The 20,793-nt window shown below is 39.8% G+C and overlaps 2 protein-coding genes across 2 annotated transcripts in view; one reads left to right on the forward strand and one right to left on the reverse strand.

Annotated features, from left to right (window-relative positions):
- The window catches only part of UBAC2 (UBA domain containing 2), a 103,616-nt gene that overhangs the window by 75,173 nt on the left and 7,650 nt on the right, over positions 1 to 20,793 (reverse strand). The window contains exons 2-4 of the mRNA XM_075526435.1: positions 16,156 to 16,283; positions 8,647 to 8,766; positions 8,095 to 8,201 (exon numbers count right to left, since the gene is read on the reverse strand). Coding sequence (XP_075382550.1) covers positions 8,095 to 8,201; positions 8,647 to 8,766; positions 16,156 to 16,283 — 355 coding nt within the window. The remainder of the gene's footprint in view (positions 1 to 8,094; positions 8,202 to 8,646; positions 8,767 to 16,155; positions 16,284 to 20,793) is intronic.
- GPR18 (G protein-coupled receptor 18) lies at positions 5,515 to 6,480 on the forward strand. The gene has a single exon (XM_075491958.1). The coding sequence runs from the start codon at positions 5,515 to 5,517 to the stop codon at positions 6,478 to 6,480; it is 966 nt and encodes a 321-aa protein (XP_075348073.1).

A 20,793-nucleotide genomic window follows, 5' to 3' on the forward strand; every position in this document is an offset into this window, starting at 1 on the left:
GGAGCCACATACTCTTTTTTAAACCTTTTAAAAATATGTATGTCACTGAATTCCAATGAGCTTTCACTAAACTTGAAAACAGTATGAGTGACTCATCCTGCTGGAACATGCCTCAGAGTTGTTTTGCTAATGATAAAGCCACTGAAGAGTTTTCAACACTGGTTAGTCCTTCTAAGATACTCCTTAATCCTAAAATATTAAGCACTTTAAAATAGATTTATATTTCTATAGGGGTCTGGGTAGGATTTGCAGCTCATTGCATTTCAGAGGTCTTTGGAATGATCACAAAAATTAAGCTTGGTATTAGTTCACCTAAACAGGAAAGACCAAATATTTAAAGATATTATAAAATCATAAACCATACCCAGGTCCCTCCCTGTGATTACTTCACCCATCACACTGACCTGTGCAAACACCTACGCACTACCACAAACCCATTCAGCTGAGATAAATTACATGACTCCAGCAGAGAGGGTATTTTTCACAGAAGTTATCTTTAGCGCTAAGTGAGACTCATCTACCTACATTACTTTTACAGTCAGTGAAGAAAGACGTCCCCAGAAACAAACCTGATTCTGGCTATATCTGAGCTGCAGGACTTCGTTGCTTCTGGCACCATGTACACATCCTGGCAAATTCCTGACTTCATGCCAGGAGGAGACTGAAATATTACTGTTCCCTTCCTCAACACACATCTCTCTCTGCTTCATTTGGGGGGAAAAAATGGAGGCCACAAGAGGTAACAAACTCTCTGTAGTGTGCTTCAATGTCCCAAACACTGATGGTCAGAGACGTGGAGCTAGCGAGCGCTCTACAGAGAATTTGGAATTATCTCCTTCCTGAATGGCTCTTTCAAAGGTTGGATCTTTTTTCGAGTTGACAAAGAGAAAACGTAGGAAATTAGTCTTCTTTACCTATTAGCCTTTGTGAATACTCTCATTCCACCGAAGATGTCTGTTGCAGTGACACAGTTCAGAGACTTTACTCCATTTTAATAAAACCTCCCTTCATACAGCATTTTTCTGCAAAGCTCTTAAACAGGCGTGTTACTATTTTAGACAGCAAATAAAATACAGGAACATTGCTGTTGTGTCAGTAAAATATGGTTAAGTACAGGCATAAACGAAGCCGTATATTCAAGTGAATCAAACTTCTCATTTCAAATGTAGCAAGTTTCTGTCACTTTCAGACTGACTACTATCCAAGGCAATATAAATAAAATGGGGATTTCCACAAAAAAACAGACTACGCTCTACAGAAAATACATTTACATTGTGCTTATTAGAAACTTTTGCATAACCAAGATGCGTATTCTTGCAGACACCTTTGCATGTAAACATCAACTAAAAATATGCTTTCATTATACCACAAACATTTAAAAATGTATTGTAAAAAGATACATAGTACAACAGCCCAGTTTGACCACACTGGAAATGTTATAAAAGCTTGCCTGTTCAAAGGTACTAGAAATATCAGTTCACAGACACCACACGTATGTGAAATATTAGCAAGATACTTTTAAGTATGACCAATAAAAGCTCAGAACTAGCTAGACTGCGTCACTGTTTCCTGCCTGCAAAGAGGAGCTATTTTAGCTAAGTGAAGCTGAGTAGAGAAGAGGAAGTCTAGACCTTCTACAGATTTGGGGCTATGAAAGGAGCATCTCTGAAGAAACTTTGTAGTGCACAAAAGGTGAGTAACAATCCATTATGCTATGCTAACAAAGTAACTTGGATGTTTATGTATGTTGCTAAGATAGACTTCTTTCTTCAGTTATTCTAGAACTAATGAAAAGAAATTTAATTCTTTAATGCACTTTCAAAGTATCAGCAGCGTTCTATAAATAATGTTTAAAGCAAAATGGTTGCATTTGTAAAAGCATAGTACCCATAAATACTGTTGTTTAGGCTTTTAACAATAAATTTCAAAATATACAATAACTAAAAGCATTGGTAAGTACGTTACCACTAAAGGAAAAATGTTTGCTTTCATTAAACTAAAACCAGGAGAAGACCTTGTTGCTTGGTCTCTCTGTGCTTCACTGAAAGCCGTGTCATCCTCAGGGAAATGTGACCAAACGTAAGGGACAGCCAAAGAAAAAAAGGGGGATTGGGAAGAGAGATACACACACAATCCTTTAAATGGAGTCACTGTTGCCTAACTCAGAGTAAGAATCTGGAGGAAAAGATTTAATTCTGGTTTTGTTCTGAAAGTCTTTGTTCTCATACACAGCACCTACATGGGCTTCACAATTCACATTAGACATTCAGGACCTCAGCTATCATTAAAAAATTAAAACAGATTGATAAAACATACAGACTAACATCAGAGTAATCATTTAGCATTAACACAGACAGACATCCAGAAACCAGTGACTCCAGGGGCTCTTCAGCAAGCGCTTTAATCAATACCAGTAAGTAAGTGTTCCCATTATGAAAAATGGCAACTAGGGCAAAACCATCCACCCAGAGGCATCCAAAGATCTACTTGGGCTGACCTGGGAGATATCAACTTGAACTCCGTGCAGACAAATACTGATGAAAAAGCAGAACATCTGCATCTGTCTAAATGCAGATAGGTAACTACACACTTTTAAAAAATCTCACTATTTCTTACCTACAGAAATGTTAAATTTTAGATTCTTAAAAATTTAGGAGAAATACCTAATTATAACACTGACATGCATTTAAACCCCCAAGGTCTGGAAACAGTGTCTTCAATACCTAAACAAAAAAATCCCCCTTTTTGTTACAGTAGGTCCATTCTTTGAAATATCTCAAAACTGGCACAAACTTGAAATAACCAGCAAACAAGGCATGGAACCACAGGTTTTCCTGATAGAAGCTCACACCAGACTCAGCTTCCCCTCTTCCCATCAACATCAGCCTGCTGGTTATTTCAGAAACAGGACCTGACCAGAAACGATTACAGTCATTGCAAGTCCAAAGGAGAGAAGAGCAAAACCAAAACCAAAATCCATGCTGTTTATTAACATTCATCTATAAAAAGCGAATTCTTCTACCTATCCTGTACCTTACTACTCAATTCACCTGCTAAATCAGTCGGGATGCTGAGATAGGTAGTCATGCACTATGTCACATGCAACCACTAGCAAGAGAGAAAAAAACAGAACAAAAGAGAAAAAAAACACTTAAAATGTGCGGGGGTGTATGGGGGTATGTGTTAAGCAATATTTGGACAATTTTATGCAACAGTAATGAAAGTGGGACAGTATGCCAGATAATATTTCAAATGTGCTACAAGCATGTACTACAAAAATTTTTTCAAGCATATGTCATCTACCTTTCAATAATGTCTTCTATCACTCTTTAATTTTTTTATTTTTAGTGTTCTTCACACAATGAGGTATTTTAGAGGCATTCATATAGATGCTGTCCAAACCTCAGTATTATATGCATAGCTTTTCCCATACAAAACATAAATTCTGTTACATGTTCTAATGACTTCATCTGATCAGGAAATATAGCTTTTTGTTTTGTACAGCTAAAAAAAAAAAACACTCTGAGAGGAAAGTTTAGGGCTAGATATTTGTACGCATAATTTCTTTTTATATCTGTAAACTGGAGAGTTGTAAGAAAATGACAAATCCAAACTTCATATTTCAAGGCAGAAACTAACCTGAAGAAACATTTAATAGGTCATACTTAAGTTAGTTACTCCATGGATAGTCTTCTCAAAAGCAGCAGATATTTGCCAGTGTCAAACCAGGATGCTAGATTAATAAACACTGGTTCAATCCACTGTGTATTCCTATATCACTGAAAAAAGTACCTGGTACCATTACAGTGAAAGCATAAACCAGACGAGCAGTAACAATACGCTTTTTTTTAGTGCATTCTCCACTTTTGGAGATAAAACACACAGGAACTATGCACTCGTCTGCTCTTGAGAACAGTTTTGGTTCTGATACTGTACAAGTTACTTGGCTGTCTGTCGTAAGTGGGAAGATCAGACAAACAACTAACTCTTTCCTTCTCCTCCTCCTCTTCACAAAGCTGCCACAGGGCTGGGTAAAAGGCCAAACAAGAGGAACCCTCTCATGCAAATTCATGAAACTGTGACCACAGCAAGAGCCAGGAAATCAGGGGGGTGCAGGTTAACCAAAGCACCCATGCAAACACCAGGTAAGGTCTGCCATCCTCAGATGGCTCCCAAGTAAACCAGGGGATAATCTCTTTCAGCTCTCATCACCTGAGTCTGCATAATGACATTTCAGATGTCCAACTCCTATGACCAAGAAGCTGAGAGATGCAACACAACTGAGGGAACTGGGATTGTTTAGTTTGGAGCAGCTGAGGGAACTGGGATTGTTTAGCCTGGAGAAGCAGAGGCTCAGGGGAGACCTTATTGCTCTCTACAACTACCTGAAAGGAAGTTGTAGCGAGGTGGGTGTTGGTCTCTTCTCCCAAGTAAGTAGCGATAGGACGAGAGGAAATGGCCTCAAGTTGCATCAGGAGAGGCTTAGACTGGATATTAGGAAAAATTTCTTTACTGAAAGGGTGGTCAAGCATTGGAACAGGCTGCCCACAGAGGTGGTGGAGTCACCATCCCTGGAGGAGTTAAAAAAACGTGTAGGTGTGGCGCTTCAGGACATGGTTTAGTAGGCATGGAGGTGTTGACGGTTGGACTAGATGATCCTAGAGCTCTTTTCCAGCCTTAATGATTCTATGATTCCATGACTGTAACTGTGCTGTGGAGCAGCTGGCTACCAGCCAGCAACTCTTCCCCCCAAAAACACTGTTCACACAGGCCCTGGTTGGAGACTGCACTGCTTCCCACCTTTTTACTTTTTAAAATAGGAAGTCTATCAATCTATTAATCTCATTCATATGTCAGGTGTTTGGTTCTGACGCCCTGGGATTAAATACTGTATTAGAAGCTACATAGCTATTAAGATAGCTTTTTAATGTCTTTTATGAGCAACAGCATGCCCCTATTCTTTCGGGAGCTAAGTAGCTCCTACGCAGATAAAATGCAAAGTCAATACTTCACTTTGCGTATCCAAATGTCACTACATGCCATGCTCACTTATTTCTTTTCATAACTAGTTTTAGTTGTTAATTTTTCAACAGGGCCAACTTTAAGAAATATTTTCTTTAGAAAATAGCTCTCTTTCCTCAATTACAGCTGTTTCAATCTAGTTACCAGCTACTGAAGCATACTCAAAGTAGCTGGTCAAACTTGACTTTTTGATTCCTTATATAAGAAATCTCTTAAGTAATTAAAAATATTTAATTAAAACTAGCTTATAAATGCTATTTCTCACAAGTCTGACAGCACTTTCTTCAGAGCACAACAGTATGTTTGTAGTCAGAAAAAGCAACAAAGCTAGCACATTTTCACAGCTAAACAATACAATCTCACTACTAAACCTCATCCTACAAGGACCTTGTGTGTTTTTAAAGAAAGATTTTCTTTGACTAACTTTTCATATTTTATCTATTTTTAGGGTATTTATGGAGTGCAACAACTATTCCTAAATTCAATTAAAATATGATGCCTGGAAATCACCACCCTGAAGAATACAGGATTGCATCACTGGTCTTCTACAGTTTTGTATTCATAGTGGGATTGCTGGTGAATGCCACTGCACTATGGGTCTTCAGCTGCACTACCAAGAAGAGGACAACAATAACTGTATATATGATGAATGTGGCATTACTTGACATAATTTTCATATTTTCCTTGCCTTTTCGGATAATCTACCATGGGAAAGAAACATGGCCTTTCGGAGATGCATTCTGTCGGATTATCAGTGCTTTCACTATATTTTATCCAGCCATTGCTCTGTGGTTGCTCACTTTTATAAGCGTAGACAGATTTATGGCTATTGTCCAGCCCAAACATGTCAAAGAACTAAAAAATACAAAAAAAGCTGTACTGGCTTGCACTGGAATCTGGGTAATGACCCTCGCAACAACATCCCCATTGCTGTTTTTACAATCTGATCCAGACAAAGCCTCGAATTTCACCACCTGCATGAAAATGCTTGATATCATCCATTTAAAGGAAGTAAATACGTTGAACTTTTCTCGCTTGATTTTTTTCTTTTTGATTCCCTTGTTTATCATGATGGGGTGTTACTTAGTCATTATTTACAATTTCATCCGTGGCAAGACTTCCAAACTGAAGCCTAAGGCCAAGGAGAGATCCATAAGAATCATAGTTACTCTGATTGCTCAAGTACTCATCTGCTTTGTACCCTTCCACATTTGCTTTGCCTTCCTGATGTTGCAGTACGAAGATACAACTTACAATCCCTGGGCAGCCTTTACCACCTTTCTCATGAATCTCAGTACATGCTTGGATGTTATACTGTACTATATTGTTTCTAAACAATTTCAGGCGAGAGTCATCAGTGTAATCCTTTATCGCAATTACCTTCGAAGTGTGCGCAGGAAAAGTTTTAGAACTGGAAGTGTAAGATCACTCAATAATATGAACAGTGAAATGATATAAAAAGAGAAAAAAATGTCAGGGAACTTTTATAACATAAACAAGTGATTCTTCTTCCGAACTCTCGCATTTTCACTACACTGACGAATGTTCTATAACCAGAAGTAACAGATATATTTGTTGCACTGTAAATATGAGAGAAGCAGAATAATAATTGCACCTCTTTATATTTGCTCAACAGCTTTTGCAAATCTGAAATAACTAAAACCTAGTATCAGTGTTAAACTTTCCAGTGCTTTTGTCATCTCAAAAGATTGTGAATATTGCCAGACATGAAAAAGTGACTATTAGTATAATAAAGCAAACAACACTGAAGTATTATGATGCAATGTATATATTAATTTTTTTTATATTTGCACAACCAAATGCTCCTGAAACTACTGTATATCCCACACTTCTAAAATTAGCTTCATTCTCTCAAGTTCAATCATGACTTAAAGAGAAAGCATACGTAGGTAACATTTACATTTCATTCAACTAAAAATTTCTTTGATGCAGATTTCTTTGTAACTGACAACATTCTGCAGTCATAGATAAAAATACCATCAAAAGGTATAACAGTCAAACTGTTCATTAGTTCCCTGTGGGTGTGATGTGCACATTTATTACACTCTACTCTTGCACAAAGTATCTTTTTACACAGATGAAAATACTGAATTTGTCCAGACACACTAGCAGCCTATGTCCCAGCAACAAACTTCAAGGTAGCAAACTTGATGAATAACTGCAGTACTACTCAAGCTTTCAACTTCTTTTGAATACTCACACACTACCAAAAAAATAAATCTTTATAATATCAAACACATGCTTTTTCTTCCTTATTAAATCAGCCTTTAGCTACTTTCAAGAGACACACTAAAAAAGCCTAATACAGTGTTTAATATTAAAAATCTTGCTCCGAGAGCTTTTATTATCGCCTCAGAGCATGCGACACATGGAAACGCAAGTCTGTATGAGGCTGATATCACCTGTCAGCTTAACCACAAAGGCTCTGCAAGCTCTATGGTTCTACTGTAACATGTACACCTCACTAAGTGCAGAAATCTCAAATATAAGTTATGCAAAATGGAACCACTAAATATGTTAAAGCTTTAAGAACTTCAGATGCAAGCACTAAATGGAATAACATGCTCTAGCACTCAATTTTTGAAACAAAAACATATGAAATACCAGTATGAAATGCATATAACTGCATATGCATTTAAAAGTGAACATAAAGATATGAATTACAGTTGTGCTATCTTTGTGATTTAAGAAGGAAATCAGCACCAACCTGATTTCATTTTTCTGGTATATTGAATTGAACAAAACCAAATATGGCAGTAATTTGTGCACTGCAAACCGTGTTTTAATGATGCTGACAGTGGAAATGGGACTAACAGAATAGAAAGTAATCATTATATGGATAAATTATAAATTCATTAACTACAGATAACAACTAGGAAATGAATGTTTGAAAATATAATAGTTGTGCCAAGAACCTTTACACTGTAGTTCAAAAGAGGATTAAATTTAACTTGAAGGGTTACATGAAGAAAGTTTTTTTAAATTAAAATATGCACAAAATAATCCCTTGAAACTATATCTAAAATAACCAGTCCATTAGGAGCTACTTACAAACCAGAAGGCAAGCTGTTGATGGTGATGCCAAATATATACTGAGTGATTTCTACAAGGAGAAGATCAAACAAAGCTGAGAGCATCCATGCACCCAGTAAAAAGGACTGGAAAGAAAAAGTTTAATTTGAATTAACTCAACAGTTTAAAAATAAGGTTTTAATGTATCTCTAAATAAAAGAGAAAACATGAAAACCACTATTACTAGTTCAATTAAGACAAGTAAAATCTTTAGCACAACATAATTCCAGATCTACGTTGTCTAGATACTGAAGAATGAAGAGTTAAGATTTGTTACCAAAATTAAATTCTATGGGTCTGATAACTTCCAACTGATACAGCTGAAAACTTTAATTAGAATAATCCACTGATTGAAAGATATTATCAATATAAATTTAGATTTATGGAAACCAAATTATCTTTAAAATCCTTTAACATATATTTCTATACAAAAATGTTAGTAATAAAACTGCAATATTAATCCAAGACTACAAGATTCTAAACAGTGTAGAAAACAGTTTCTGTTAAAAAAAAAATGTAACTGGAACTTACTGAAAATTTTCTGCTGCCATATCTTCTTTCAAATATTCTAAAGTTGTAAATGAGCAGACTGCTACAGAATGTGTCTTTCAGATCAAGACATATTGTTCTCCCACATACAAGTCTCCAAATCTAGAAGGTTAAAGATCATCATGTTAAGTCTCTCTTCCTTCAAGGAAATTCTTAACAGAATTTGTGCCCAGAGTGAGTATAATACCAAAGTCAGGTAACAGAAATGCAGCACATTTAAGGACAGAAATAGAGAGAGTAGAATGTTATGGAGAGTTCAAGAAGTTTGTTTAAAAAAAAATATTTTCAAGGAAGAGGTCTACCTGTTAGACCTACAGGATAACAGATAAATCTACAATTTAAAAGAAGTCAACTACATTTTTATGTCCCTGGTTCACACTTACAAATGAAAATGGAAATCACAACCCTAGTAAATTGTAGAATTACAGAAAAAGAAAAAAAAATTAAGTGACATCCAGATATCAGCTAGTCCAGTGTACTGCTCTAAGCAGGTCTAATCAGATCAGCTTGCTTGGGGCCATGTCGAGTCAAGTTCTGAATACCTCCAAGGATGGAGATTCCACAACCTCTCTGGGCAACCTGTGCCAGTGTTTGGCCACCCCCATGGTTTAAAAAAATAAATCAAATCCTTGCATCTAGGCAGAATTTCCCATGTTCCACCTTGCATCCACTACCTCAGTGCACCTCCAAACAGAGTCTGGCTCCAGCTTCTGTATAGCTTCTGATCAGGTACTTGTAGACAGCAATAAAGTGTCTCCTCTTTGCCTTCTCTTTTCAAGGCTGGGCAGACCCAGTTGTCTCAGCCTCTCCTTGTATGTCACATGTTCCAACCCTCTGACAGTCTTGGTGGGCCCACTCCAATGTGTTCGTATCTTTCTTGTACTGAGGATCCCAGAACTGGGCACTTGTGAGACCACACCTGGAGCACTGTGTCAACTAGAGGTGTAGGGTCACTTGCCTCGACCTACTGGCCACACTGTCACTAATACAGTCCAGGCCATGGTTGGCCTTCTTGGCTGCAAGAGGGCACTGTTGACTCCTGTTGTCCACCAAGATCCACAGGTCCTTCTCTGCAGAGCTACTTCCCAAGCACTTGCCCCCCGCCAGCCTGCGTTGCTGCAGCTTGCAGTTATTCCATCCCAGAAGCAGGACTTTCCACTTCCTGAAGTTCCCGTCAGCCCATTTCTTGGGCTTGCCAAGGTCTCTCTGAATAGCATCCCTGCCTTCCAACATATTGACCATTCCCATCAATTTCAGATCATCCACAAACTTGCTTAGAGTGCACTCCATCCCATCATCCAGGTCACTAATGAAGACATTAAACAGTACTGGTGCCAGTACTGATCCCTGAGGGGCCCTCCCCTAATTAATACCTGCCAGGTGGACTTTGCACCAATGACCATAACTCTGTTAAGAGTCCAGCCAATTTTCCGCCCATCTTCTTGCCCAGTTATTCAGTACATACCTCACCAATCTGGCTTCAAGGACACAATGGGAGACTGGGTTAAAGGCCCTGCTAAAGTCAAGGTATGCAAAATCCACTGACTCCCCCTTGTCCGCAGCACCACTTGCTTCATGGAAGAAAGCAAGCAGTTGGTCAGGCATGCTTTCATAGAATCATAGAATGGCTGAGGTAGAAAGGGACCTCTGGAGATCATCTAGTCTGACGTCTTCACTCAAAGTCAACTAGAGCAGGATGTTAACTGACCATGTCCAGTCTGGTTTTGAGTATCTCCAAGGACGGAGACTACACAACTCCTCTGGGGAACCTGTTCCTCTGTTTGATCAGTCTTACAGTGAAAAAGCTTTTTCTTCAAATGGAATTTCTTGTATTTCAATTTGTGCCCACTGCCTCCTGTCCTGTCACTAGGTCTGGCTCCCTCTTCCTTGCTCCCTCCCATCAGGTACTTACACACACTGGTAAGATCCACTCTGGGTCTTCCCTTCTCCAGGCTAAACAATCCCAGCTCTCTCAGCCTCTCCTCATACACCAAATGCTCCAGCCCCTGACCATACTGGCGGCCCTCCACTGCACTCTCTGCAGTATGTCAAGGTCTATCTTGTACTCAAGAGCCCAGCACAAGGGACAGAACTCCAGATGTCTCACCGGGGCTGAGTAGAGAGGAAGGATGGCCCCACTAGGCCTTCTTTTGAGGCTCTTCCTAATGCAGCCCAGGATGCTGTTGCCCTTTTTAGCCACAGTGCTGCATTGCTGGCTCACGTTCAACTTGGTCTACACCAGGACCCCCAGGGCCTTTTCTGTAAAGCTGATTTCCAGCTGGTCAGCCCCCAGCTTGTACATGTGCATGGGGTTACTCCTCTCCAGGGGCAGGACTTTGCATTTCCCTTTGCTGAACTTCATGAGGTTCCTGTTGACACTTTTCTCCCCTCTGAATGGCAGCAGAACTAACTGGTGGATCAACTACTCATCCAAGTTTTACATCATCCTCAGGCTTGTTGAGAGCATGCTCTCCTGCTGTCCACGTTACGAATGAAGACACTAAACAGTATTGGCACCCATACTCACCCCTGGTGTACATCACTGATGACTGGCCTCCAGCTGTACTTTGTGTGACTGATCACAACCCTGTGAGCCCATCAGTTCAAGCACGTTTCAATCCACTTCACTGCTCCCTTATCTAATCTGTACTTCATCAGTTTAAGGATGTTATGGGAGACAGTGTAAAAAGCTATACTAAGGTCAAAATAAACAACATCCATTTCTCTCCCCTCATGCACCAAGACGGTCATCTACCTCATCACAGAAGGCTATTAGCTTAGTCAAACAAGATTTCCACTCCATAAATCTGTGCTGACTACCCCCAGTCACTTTATTGTTCTTTGTGTGTCTGAAAATGATTTATAGGAGGACTCGTTTCATCACCTTCCCAGAGAGCCAGGTGATGCTGACTGGCCTGTAGTTCCCCAGTCTCCTTTCTTGCCTTTCCTGAAGATAGGAATGACATCTGCTTTCTTCCAGTCTTCAGCAACCTTCCTTGATCGCAATGGGCTTTCAGAGATAATCCAGAGTGGCCTCACAATGACATGAGCCAACTCCTTCAAAACTTGTGGGTGTATACCATCAAGTCCCATGAACTTGAGTACGTCCAGCTAGTTTAAATGTTCCCTAGCCTGATCCTCCTTCACTGAGTTTAAGACTTTGTTGCTCCAGACTTTTGCACTGATCTCAGGGGCCTGGGACTGCTGAAAACAAGTCTTACTACTAAAGAACTGAGGTAACACAACCACTGGATACCTCAGCCTTTCCCATGTCTTCTGCTTCCAGGTTCCCATTCCCATGCAGCAGCAGGCCCACATTTTTTTTTTAGTCTTCCTTTTGCTGATATTCCTGTAGAAGCCCTTCTTTTTGCCCTTCACGTCCTTTGTCAGATTCAACTCCAGGTGGGCTTTGGCTTTCCTAATCCATCCCTGCATGCTCAGACGGTGTCTCCATATTCCTCCCAGGTCACCTAACCCGCTTCCACCTCCTGTGTGCTTCGTTTTTATGTTTGGGGTTAGTCAGGAGCTCCTCATTCATCCATGCAGGCCTCCTGACACCTTTGCTTGACTTCCTGCACACTGGATGAGCCAGCCCACTCTCCTGAAGTCCAAGGTTGCAATCCTGCAATTTGCCTTGTCCCCTCCTCTCAGGGCCCTGAACTTCACCATCTCATGGTCACTGCAACCAAGGCTGCCCCTGATCTTCACATGCCCAACCAGTTGTTATTCCTTGTTTGTAAGTATGAGGTCCAGATACAATTTCTCCCCTCATCAGCTCCTTGATCATCCGTGTTAGGAAGTTGCTATCAATGCACTCCAGACACCTCCTGAACTGCTTGTGCCCTGCTGTGTTGCCTTCCCAGCACACATCAGGATAGTTAAAGCCCTCCATGAGGCCCAGGGCCTGAAATCATGAGGCTTCTTCCAAGAGTCTGAAGAAGGCCTCATGATCAGGTGGCCTCTAGCAAACACCACCACCAAAATTGGCTCTGCTGGTCTACCCTCTAGTCCTGACCCATAAACTCTCAATGTCCTCATGTCCGAAGACAAAGCTCTGTGCAGTCCTGCCTCTCTTTCACATAAAGAGCAATTCTCCTCCTTGCCTGTTCTTCCTGAAGAGCCTGTTGCAGCACTCCTATCACGTGAGCTAACCCACCACATCCCCGTGACCCCAATGAGACTGTAGCCCTGTAATGGCATATGACCTTTAATTCCTCTTATTTGTTCCCTATGTAGCATGCACTAGTGTACAGACACTTCAGAGAGGCACCCAGTCACGCTGATTTCCCAGAAAACCTATGGGAGTGTTCCACATAATGCTGTCCCGTAGGCACTTCCTTATTTATCTGCATATACTTGAAGTAGGTCCTTTTCAGTCCTGTTTTGTTGATTACAAGATCCCTTTTGTTCACATCACCCTGTATCCTTTGCTGGCTAACCCAGTCCACTGCCTCCTCACTTGACTGTGGATTGTCATCTCCCTCCTGTGTTGTTCCTTTCTTAAAGTTCTCCTCACCAGGCTGGCCTGCCTGTTAGCAAAGATTTTTGTCCCACTTGGTCAGGTGGATCCCATCTCTTCCAAGTAGTCCTCAATCCTTAGAGAAGGTCCCATGGGCACAAAACCCAAAACCCTGTTGCCGACGCCAGCTGTGCAACCAGTTGTGACCCACAGGATCTGTCCACTTCACCTTGGTTGGCTGCTCCCAGTCACCTTTGTGTCCTGCATGTGTTGAGACATGGCTTCTAAAAAGATTTGCTCCATGGCCTTCCGAGGGACCAAGGTAAGGCTGAGTGGCCTGATGTTACCCGAATCCCCCTTCCTGCCCTTCCCAAAGAAGGGTGTGATGTTTGCCTTTCTCCAGTCATTGGGTGTCTCCACCAATTGCCACGACCTTTCAAAGATGCTAAAAAAAGGACTCACAATTACATTTCCAGCTCCTTTGGCACCCTCAGAGGCAACCAGTCTCCCATTAACTTGTATGTGTATAGTTGTGTTAAGTGATCCCTAACTCTGCTTTTCTCAATGGTGGATACTGCTTCTCTTTCACAGACTCTCCTAGGAGGCTTAGAGATGTTGGAGGCCTGAAGGCAAAACATAACTAGTACAAACTAATAAATATATCTGCCTGAATACCTCAGCCTTTTGCATATCCCTTGTCACCTAGGTCCCCTGCCACAATAAGGACTGGGCCCACACTCTCCTTAAACGTTTCTTTTGCTGTAGATGTACTTACAGAAACCTTCCTTGCTGCCCTTCATCTCCCTCGCTAGCTTCCAGCTCAGCTTTGGCTCTCCCAGCTCCCTTTCCTAAGCCACAGCCTGCTAGGCATTCTCCCCTCCGTGGAAGTCCCAAGTGCCAACACACTACCTGAGCCTTATGTTTCTCAAGGTCTTTAGGCCTCAGCTGATGCTTCTGCCTTTAACTTCCCCGGGATACCAAAGGACTGAACAAGTAGGGGGACCTTGCCGTTCTAGCTGTCCCATATCAACATTCCCAATGTTAAAACCTAGCCAGTAGCTTGAGTACCACCCCTCCTGAAGCCCAAGCTGGCCGGGCTGTGACCTTGCAGCTGAACATTTCATGATACACTTTAACTGAACAGCCCTCCCATAGACTATGGAAGGCTTCTAACTCTAATTGCACTTGAATTTAGCCAGCCTAAAAAATACATAGGTCTAATGTAATCAAGATCTTAATTGGACACACAGTTTCTTCATTGCTCTTGAGGGTTCCCTTTATGAAGACAAAGATGTTTTAGTTTTGGACAGCACATATTTTGCCTTCCAAATCAAAAGCACTCTTCTGCAACTGCACATTTTATTTCCTATGCTCTCTACCAGCTTTAACAAGTGCTAATATCCATTATCAAAATGTCTGTTCAGCCCTTGGAAAAATTCCATTCCATTAAAGTCATCCCCCCGGATGAATTTATTCTAAACAAATTTTCTTTTAAGTGTTCTTATTTGAATATTAGCATCAGACAGGAGTTAAGCAATCTGCTCTCCCTGATCTCAGAGCTACACAATTATACTGTATATAGCTTACTCCAAAGGCAATGACAATAAATGAAGCAACAATTTCAGGAAAGAAAAAAACCCAAACCCACAAATTCTCCAAAGCACCACAATAAAAGTATCATAGCTTCTACAGATACTTGCAAATGTTTATGCTTAAGACACAGTAAAGATGGTTTCTTTGAATAAAACACAGCTACTACTGGTTTTCAGCAGATCAAACAAATGGAAAGAGCGGACTCTTCTAAAGACAAGCTGCAAAACAAACAAATAAGCCAACAAACCCCAAGCCCACAAGATTTCCATTTAAAACTTGAATAGTTTCTCAGACTTTCTCCTCCCCCTCCCCAAACACTTGGCCATAACATTTTTAAAAGGCAGACATTAATTTATGTAGTTTTGCTGCACAGCATTAGCAAGACGTTTGGAAAATATGAGTAGTGCTCTCACAGAGTTGTAGTCTACATCATTACAATAAAGCTCTTGTTCTCAACAAGAAAAATCACAGAGTGCAACAGCAAAGAGTTATCACTAGAGCTAGGTCTAGTAATCTTTTAAGGCTTAAAGGCTACAGTCAGCATCCTCCAAGACATTAAGTTGACTACAAACTTTTTTTTGATGCAACTGTAAAACGTGGGATAAGATAATTACAGAGGCATTTGCTGACCCTTCTCTGTTGTAGTATGGCATTTCCAAAAAAGAAAAAAAAAAAAAAACCAAAACCAACAAATCCCCACAAAACTTATCTAATCACTTCTAAGTGCATTATTTCAACAATTACAACTGATACTAGAGGATTCTTAATTAAGCTGAGAACAAAACCTTACAAGATGCAATACCTAGAAGATAAAGTATCTCAGTTTGAACTGGGAATAAGCAAGAAATATCTAGTAAGATAATTAACTAATTCAGCAGACTACTGAGGTGCATGACAAACTCCCCCATCACTTGGAATCTTCAAATGAGAAGCAGCAGTTCTCATCAACAGGCAAATTTTAGTTTCCCACAACTAACTAAAACAGAAGCTACAGAGTGAAAGTTATGGCCTCTGTTGTTAAAATAAATCATATATAATCAGAGTACCTGATCACAATAGCCCTCTTCAGCCTCAAAAACTAAGCACAGTAAGATAGTGACATTCATATCAAAATACTTATATTGTTACATAGGTTAAATCACACTTCATTCACAGCAAGCTTCCAAATGCCAGTGGCTGGAAGGAAAAATGATACAAACCCAATCATTTCCCAGACAAAAGAAAGAAGTGAAAAGCTATGTTGATAGTTTCAGATCAGTTTTGCCTCACTTCTTCCAAAAACTGGCCTACTGGGGTGACATAAAAAAAGGCAAGAATAAGCTGGTCTACAACAGTGAACAAAGGGAAAGAATGAGAGGAGAAACAGACTGGGAAAAAAATAATTGTATAGAAGAGCATAGTTTGCAGTCTCTTTCCACACAAAATGAACTGACTCTTACCTGAAAATCCTCTTTTATAGCCTGTAGGTTATATGCAAAGAACTTCTGATAATGTTGGAAGAGCAGAGTCAATAGAATCGAGATGGCACTTGGAACTAATAACAGACTCTTTGACAAAGGTGCTTTATCTTAAAGACAAAAAAAAAACAAACAAAAAAAGCCATTTTAGAGAAAAATCTCTCACGTTTAAAAAGTGACATATTTAAACAGGTGATTGGAAAACATAATAGCAGTGGCACCACCCCAACTTTTTATCTCAACAACTTCCCAAGTTCTCAACAACTTGCAAATAGATAGGAAAAACACACCAACCAAAGGAAGCCTTTGGAAATATTAATGACAGTTAAATATTAATCAGACATTTTGTTTTCAGCATTCTCTCATGAAATTAATTGTTTGGCTATAATTAAACCTAAGCTCTCTGCACCTATAGAGGTCATGCCCTCCTACGCAGCCCTCCTAAGGTTCAGTCATGTTTCAGGAAATAGAACAATCACTCTTTTTCGCTAGCAAAATATACATGCACATCTAGTTAAAACAAATACCTCTGTTTCCTTTGTGTTAGGGATTAAGATTACCTTTTATTCTAGAGGCTATGAAGCAGGAACTAATTGAATAAATGTCCTGAATAAATTGACTTTCTCTTCACCACACTTGGATCCACCACTCAAGGAAACATATCTAAATTAATTTACATGACATTCATCTTCCTTCCATTCAATTATTACAATTATTAATAAAGAAATTAATAAAATAAGGACGTTTTTGAAATCAGAACTTCTTTCCCCCTAGTAACATGACTTTCAGAAAGGACACTCAGAAGAAAGCAAGCAGAGAACAGAGAAAGCTGCAATACACATTTACTAAAGACCGTCAAGTGGAACATCCAGCAGGACTATACCCAGCAATTCATCCTAAGCTGTTGGTGTAGTTGATGGAACAAAACACAAACTCTTGCCCAACAATTCAAGGCAATACAGAAACTCTGAAATATTATTTCTTCTATGAATGTTCCCCTTTTCACACATGCAACTTCAATCACATTTACTTCCTTTCCAAACATCTCAGTTATTGCATGGAACCTACTGATTTTCAGACAACTGCTTTTTTGCAGGGTATTATGAAATATGTAGCTCTGTTGTCATTATTCTTAGATAACAAAAGGAGCAATAAGACTACTTTAAAAGTACTAATGGGAAGTAAAGAACAGGAGCACAGGAAGAACAAAACTGCATTAAAAAGTATAATACAGGAAACATTTAGTATGTATCCAGATAAACTGACTACCATGAATGATTCCATCAACATCTGCTGCACACTACAAGGGTGAGCTGCTAGAAAAGGAAGATGGTAATAGGCACCAAAGCCAAGATTCTGCCATTGAAAATACAGTTCTGACTACATAATTTAAGCATGATCCTCATCCAAGTAATAACTGATGACATCAAGAACTTTGATGAGCACTGTTAGCTGTTCTCAGTTCACACCACCTTGAAGTCTGCAGTCTTCTGATGTTCACCATGTGAAGAAAACATATCTTCCTATGTGTATCGTAATGTAAACTTGTACTTAAAAGTCTTCTTTCAGTCCACAATCTGTACCTTTGAGTTAATTATTACAGACTCACTTTCCTTACTCCTTTTAAGCAATTAATGTCTTGAAGAACTATCCTTTTATAGAAATTAGGCAGTGACTCGGATTGACACAGGTTGACATTACTCTGCTAACCATAAGCTCTACTTTTATGATTAGATTTTCTGTGTAAGACATATCAGGAGGGCAGACAGCCTGGTTAAATTACTATCCACTTTTCAATTCAATATCTTTCTTTGGATTTTTTTGCTCTACAAAAAGAAGGTCTACAGTCTTTAGACGTCCATTTTTAAAATTATTCATTCCTCTGATTTAGTTGGACACTTCAAAAAAGTCTGAAGCCATTCAGATTACCGTAGAACACTGGGGGGAAAAAAGAAGCTGGAGCTGCCTGAAAGTTACTGTGCACGCAATGCACACACATACTCACTTGAAACCTCAGCCAATGCTCCCTTAGTTAACTTAACTTAGTTAAATTAACATTTCTTAATGGGAAAGGGCCAGTTTTATAACCAGGATACAACAGATATTTGAAAGTACCGCCTAAATCAGAACAACAGTAGTAGTCAGAACAGTAGACATTTCTGAACCAAAGTTTCATCAAACTTGTTATTTTACTGTCAAATACATTTACATTATTTCATGAAGTTAAATAAATTTTTACAAGAACTCATTAATCCTATAATTCTTGTCACATTAAGGATCACATTACCACTAAAAACATGACAAGCAAATCACTAGATTTACCACTGTGACTATATACGTCTATACAGGTTTAATGTTTATATTAAGATTTTTCTGTAATTTTAATATCTTAGATCATTTTTACATTACAGGTAATACACACTTGAAATACTTTATCCTATCAACTTGATTCCTGATTTGAATGCATTCAAAAATAACCAACCAACAGAACCCTGTTTCCTCCAAAAGTGTGAACACACGTTTTTATTATGAGCCTTCTTTTAGCTTTCAATTTAGACACTTTAAACCTTGTTATAGAGGAAAAGTACTTATTTTTAAGCATGTCACCAAGTGAAAAACCACAGAAGTAACTAACCCATTAATGTGACAGTCACCCACAGAGAACATCACACGGGTAATGGAAACTTCTACTCTCAAGCTTACCAACCATGATGACATTTTGAGAAGTTTATTCTTGTCCAGTAAACTTGAGAAAGATTAACTCTTCCAGATAAATAACGCATCTCCTCAAATGTTTTTTCCGAGTGTTTCACTGTACAATGCAGTACCCCTCAAGAGCATATAGATCCTTATCAAGGACTGCTGTGAGGTCACCCATGAAGGAGCAACCCTCCCACTGCTGTGGAATGTCGCAACCAGTAAGACCAAAAATTACTAACAATTCCAGATACTGCGCAATCGGGCATTCTGACATTCAGGTCAAATTCCTTACTTAGAATGTAAAGGAAAAATTTAGAAAGCAAAATTCTAGCCTGATGGATCTGCAAGTGTGTGCAGGATGGAAATACGTACTACCAACCTATACTGGGTCTACAGGCAGCATCAATGTAAGCGTGCACAAGGAGGTGAAAAACCACAGTGCCTCTATGCCATGTAAAGAAAGTAGAATGAAAGGATAAACTCTCATTTTGACCCTGAAGAGTTAAAATACATCGTATACTATCCCCAAAGACCTCAGAATAAATTTGCAAGCCCAAAGTACTTTTTAAATGGCAATTCTTTCAAACAACAGGCAGTAATAGCATTGTTGCTGCAACACACACACTGAGCTCCCATCTAAGTGAACAGAGTAATTTTGTAATAACCAGCAAAACATGCCCATGCTATGACAAAGAGCAAAGAACTAGCTTTCACTACAGATCTTTGCTTCCCCCTGGTGCAATGAAGAAGTTCTCCCCAAAGCTTCCCTCATAATCTCACAGGCAAGTGTTCCAACCTTTGTGCTACCACTGTTCAACGTGAGACTGATCCTAAAATGCGCCACGGATGAGAACCACCTTTAAGTCTCCACATTCCACCCCTGCACTCATTACAAAGCCCACAAATCCTCTTCTTCCATGACCTACTACTTTTCTGGCTGCCAGTACCGCTTTCAAAGTACAGAGAGTTAAGGAATAGATGTGTCCGTCCATCACAGAGGGGGAGATTTATGGCACAACTGCTCAAGTAGTTGCAGCTTCAGAGGCCACCACTGCACTAATGAGAAGAATACCAAAGTTGTGGTAGCAGCAACAGCTACAGTTTTTGAAATAATTTCCTGCTCCCTGCCTGTTCACCACTCACAGGTGAAGAGAGACAGCAGATGAGCATGTCAAAACAGGCAGCCAGACAAAGCTACTGTTGCAGAAGGGCTTTTTGGGGAACAACTTCACCCCCTGGACTGCTATTCTGGGCCTGAGACTCAAGTGTTGACTTGGGAGAGGACCTCATTGCTGATGCCAGCTGATGAGCAGTGGTTGCAGTAGCTCAACTTAGCTCAGGACTTTTTTTGTGGGGATCCCTGCTGAGCTTACACCACAGCTGCAGACAAAACATGCTATGTAACAGGTTTTTTTTCCGCTCTCATCTGCAAACTTCCCAAACCCAGCTGCTATGAGGCAGACACGCTGCTTTCATACAGACAATTAACTGCTGAGGGCTACTATAATGGCATGAAATATGCACGAACCATTTTTTAATGCTGATACACAAGGTCTGTGAGTCTTTTAAACCATAATGGATGCACATCTAAATGCAAAGTACTTCCCAAATGCACTGATGGAATCTGTATTTTGGGTGGTTGTTTTTCCTGCATTAAGCCATCATGCAGATAGTAATCTATCGTATTCCAAGATCTGTCCAAGAACCTGCAGCAGGTTCACCAGACTAAAGTGATGTTTCAGAATAGTCAGAGTTTTCAAGGACTCTTGCCTACTATTTTCCCTTCAGATGCAAGTTTGCTACACATCAAACAGCAGCATGAACACCTCCTGAATGCGTGGGAACCTTGCTTGTCCTTTATTGTAATTGTTGATGAAACCCACTATCAGGCATTCAGACCTGAAAAGTAATTTTTAAGTG

This window comes from Mycteria americana, chromosome 1, assembly GCF_035582795.1.
Source record: "Mycteria americana isolate JAX WOST 10 ecotype Jacksonville Zoo and Gardens chromosome 1, USCA_MyAme_1.0, whole genome shotgun sequence".
NCBI classification, from domain to species: Eukaryota; Metazoa; Chordata; class Aves; order Ciconiiformes; family Ciconiidae; genus Mycteria; species Mycteria americana.

Coding starts and splice junctions, on each gene's coding strand:
- GPR18 (XM_075491958.1), top strand. CDS start 5,515: ATGATGCCTGGAAATCACCACCCTGAAGAATACAGGATTGCATCACTG.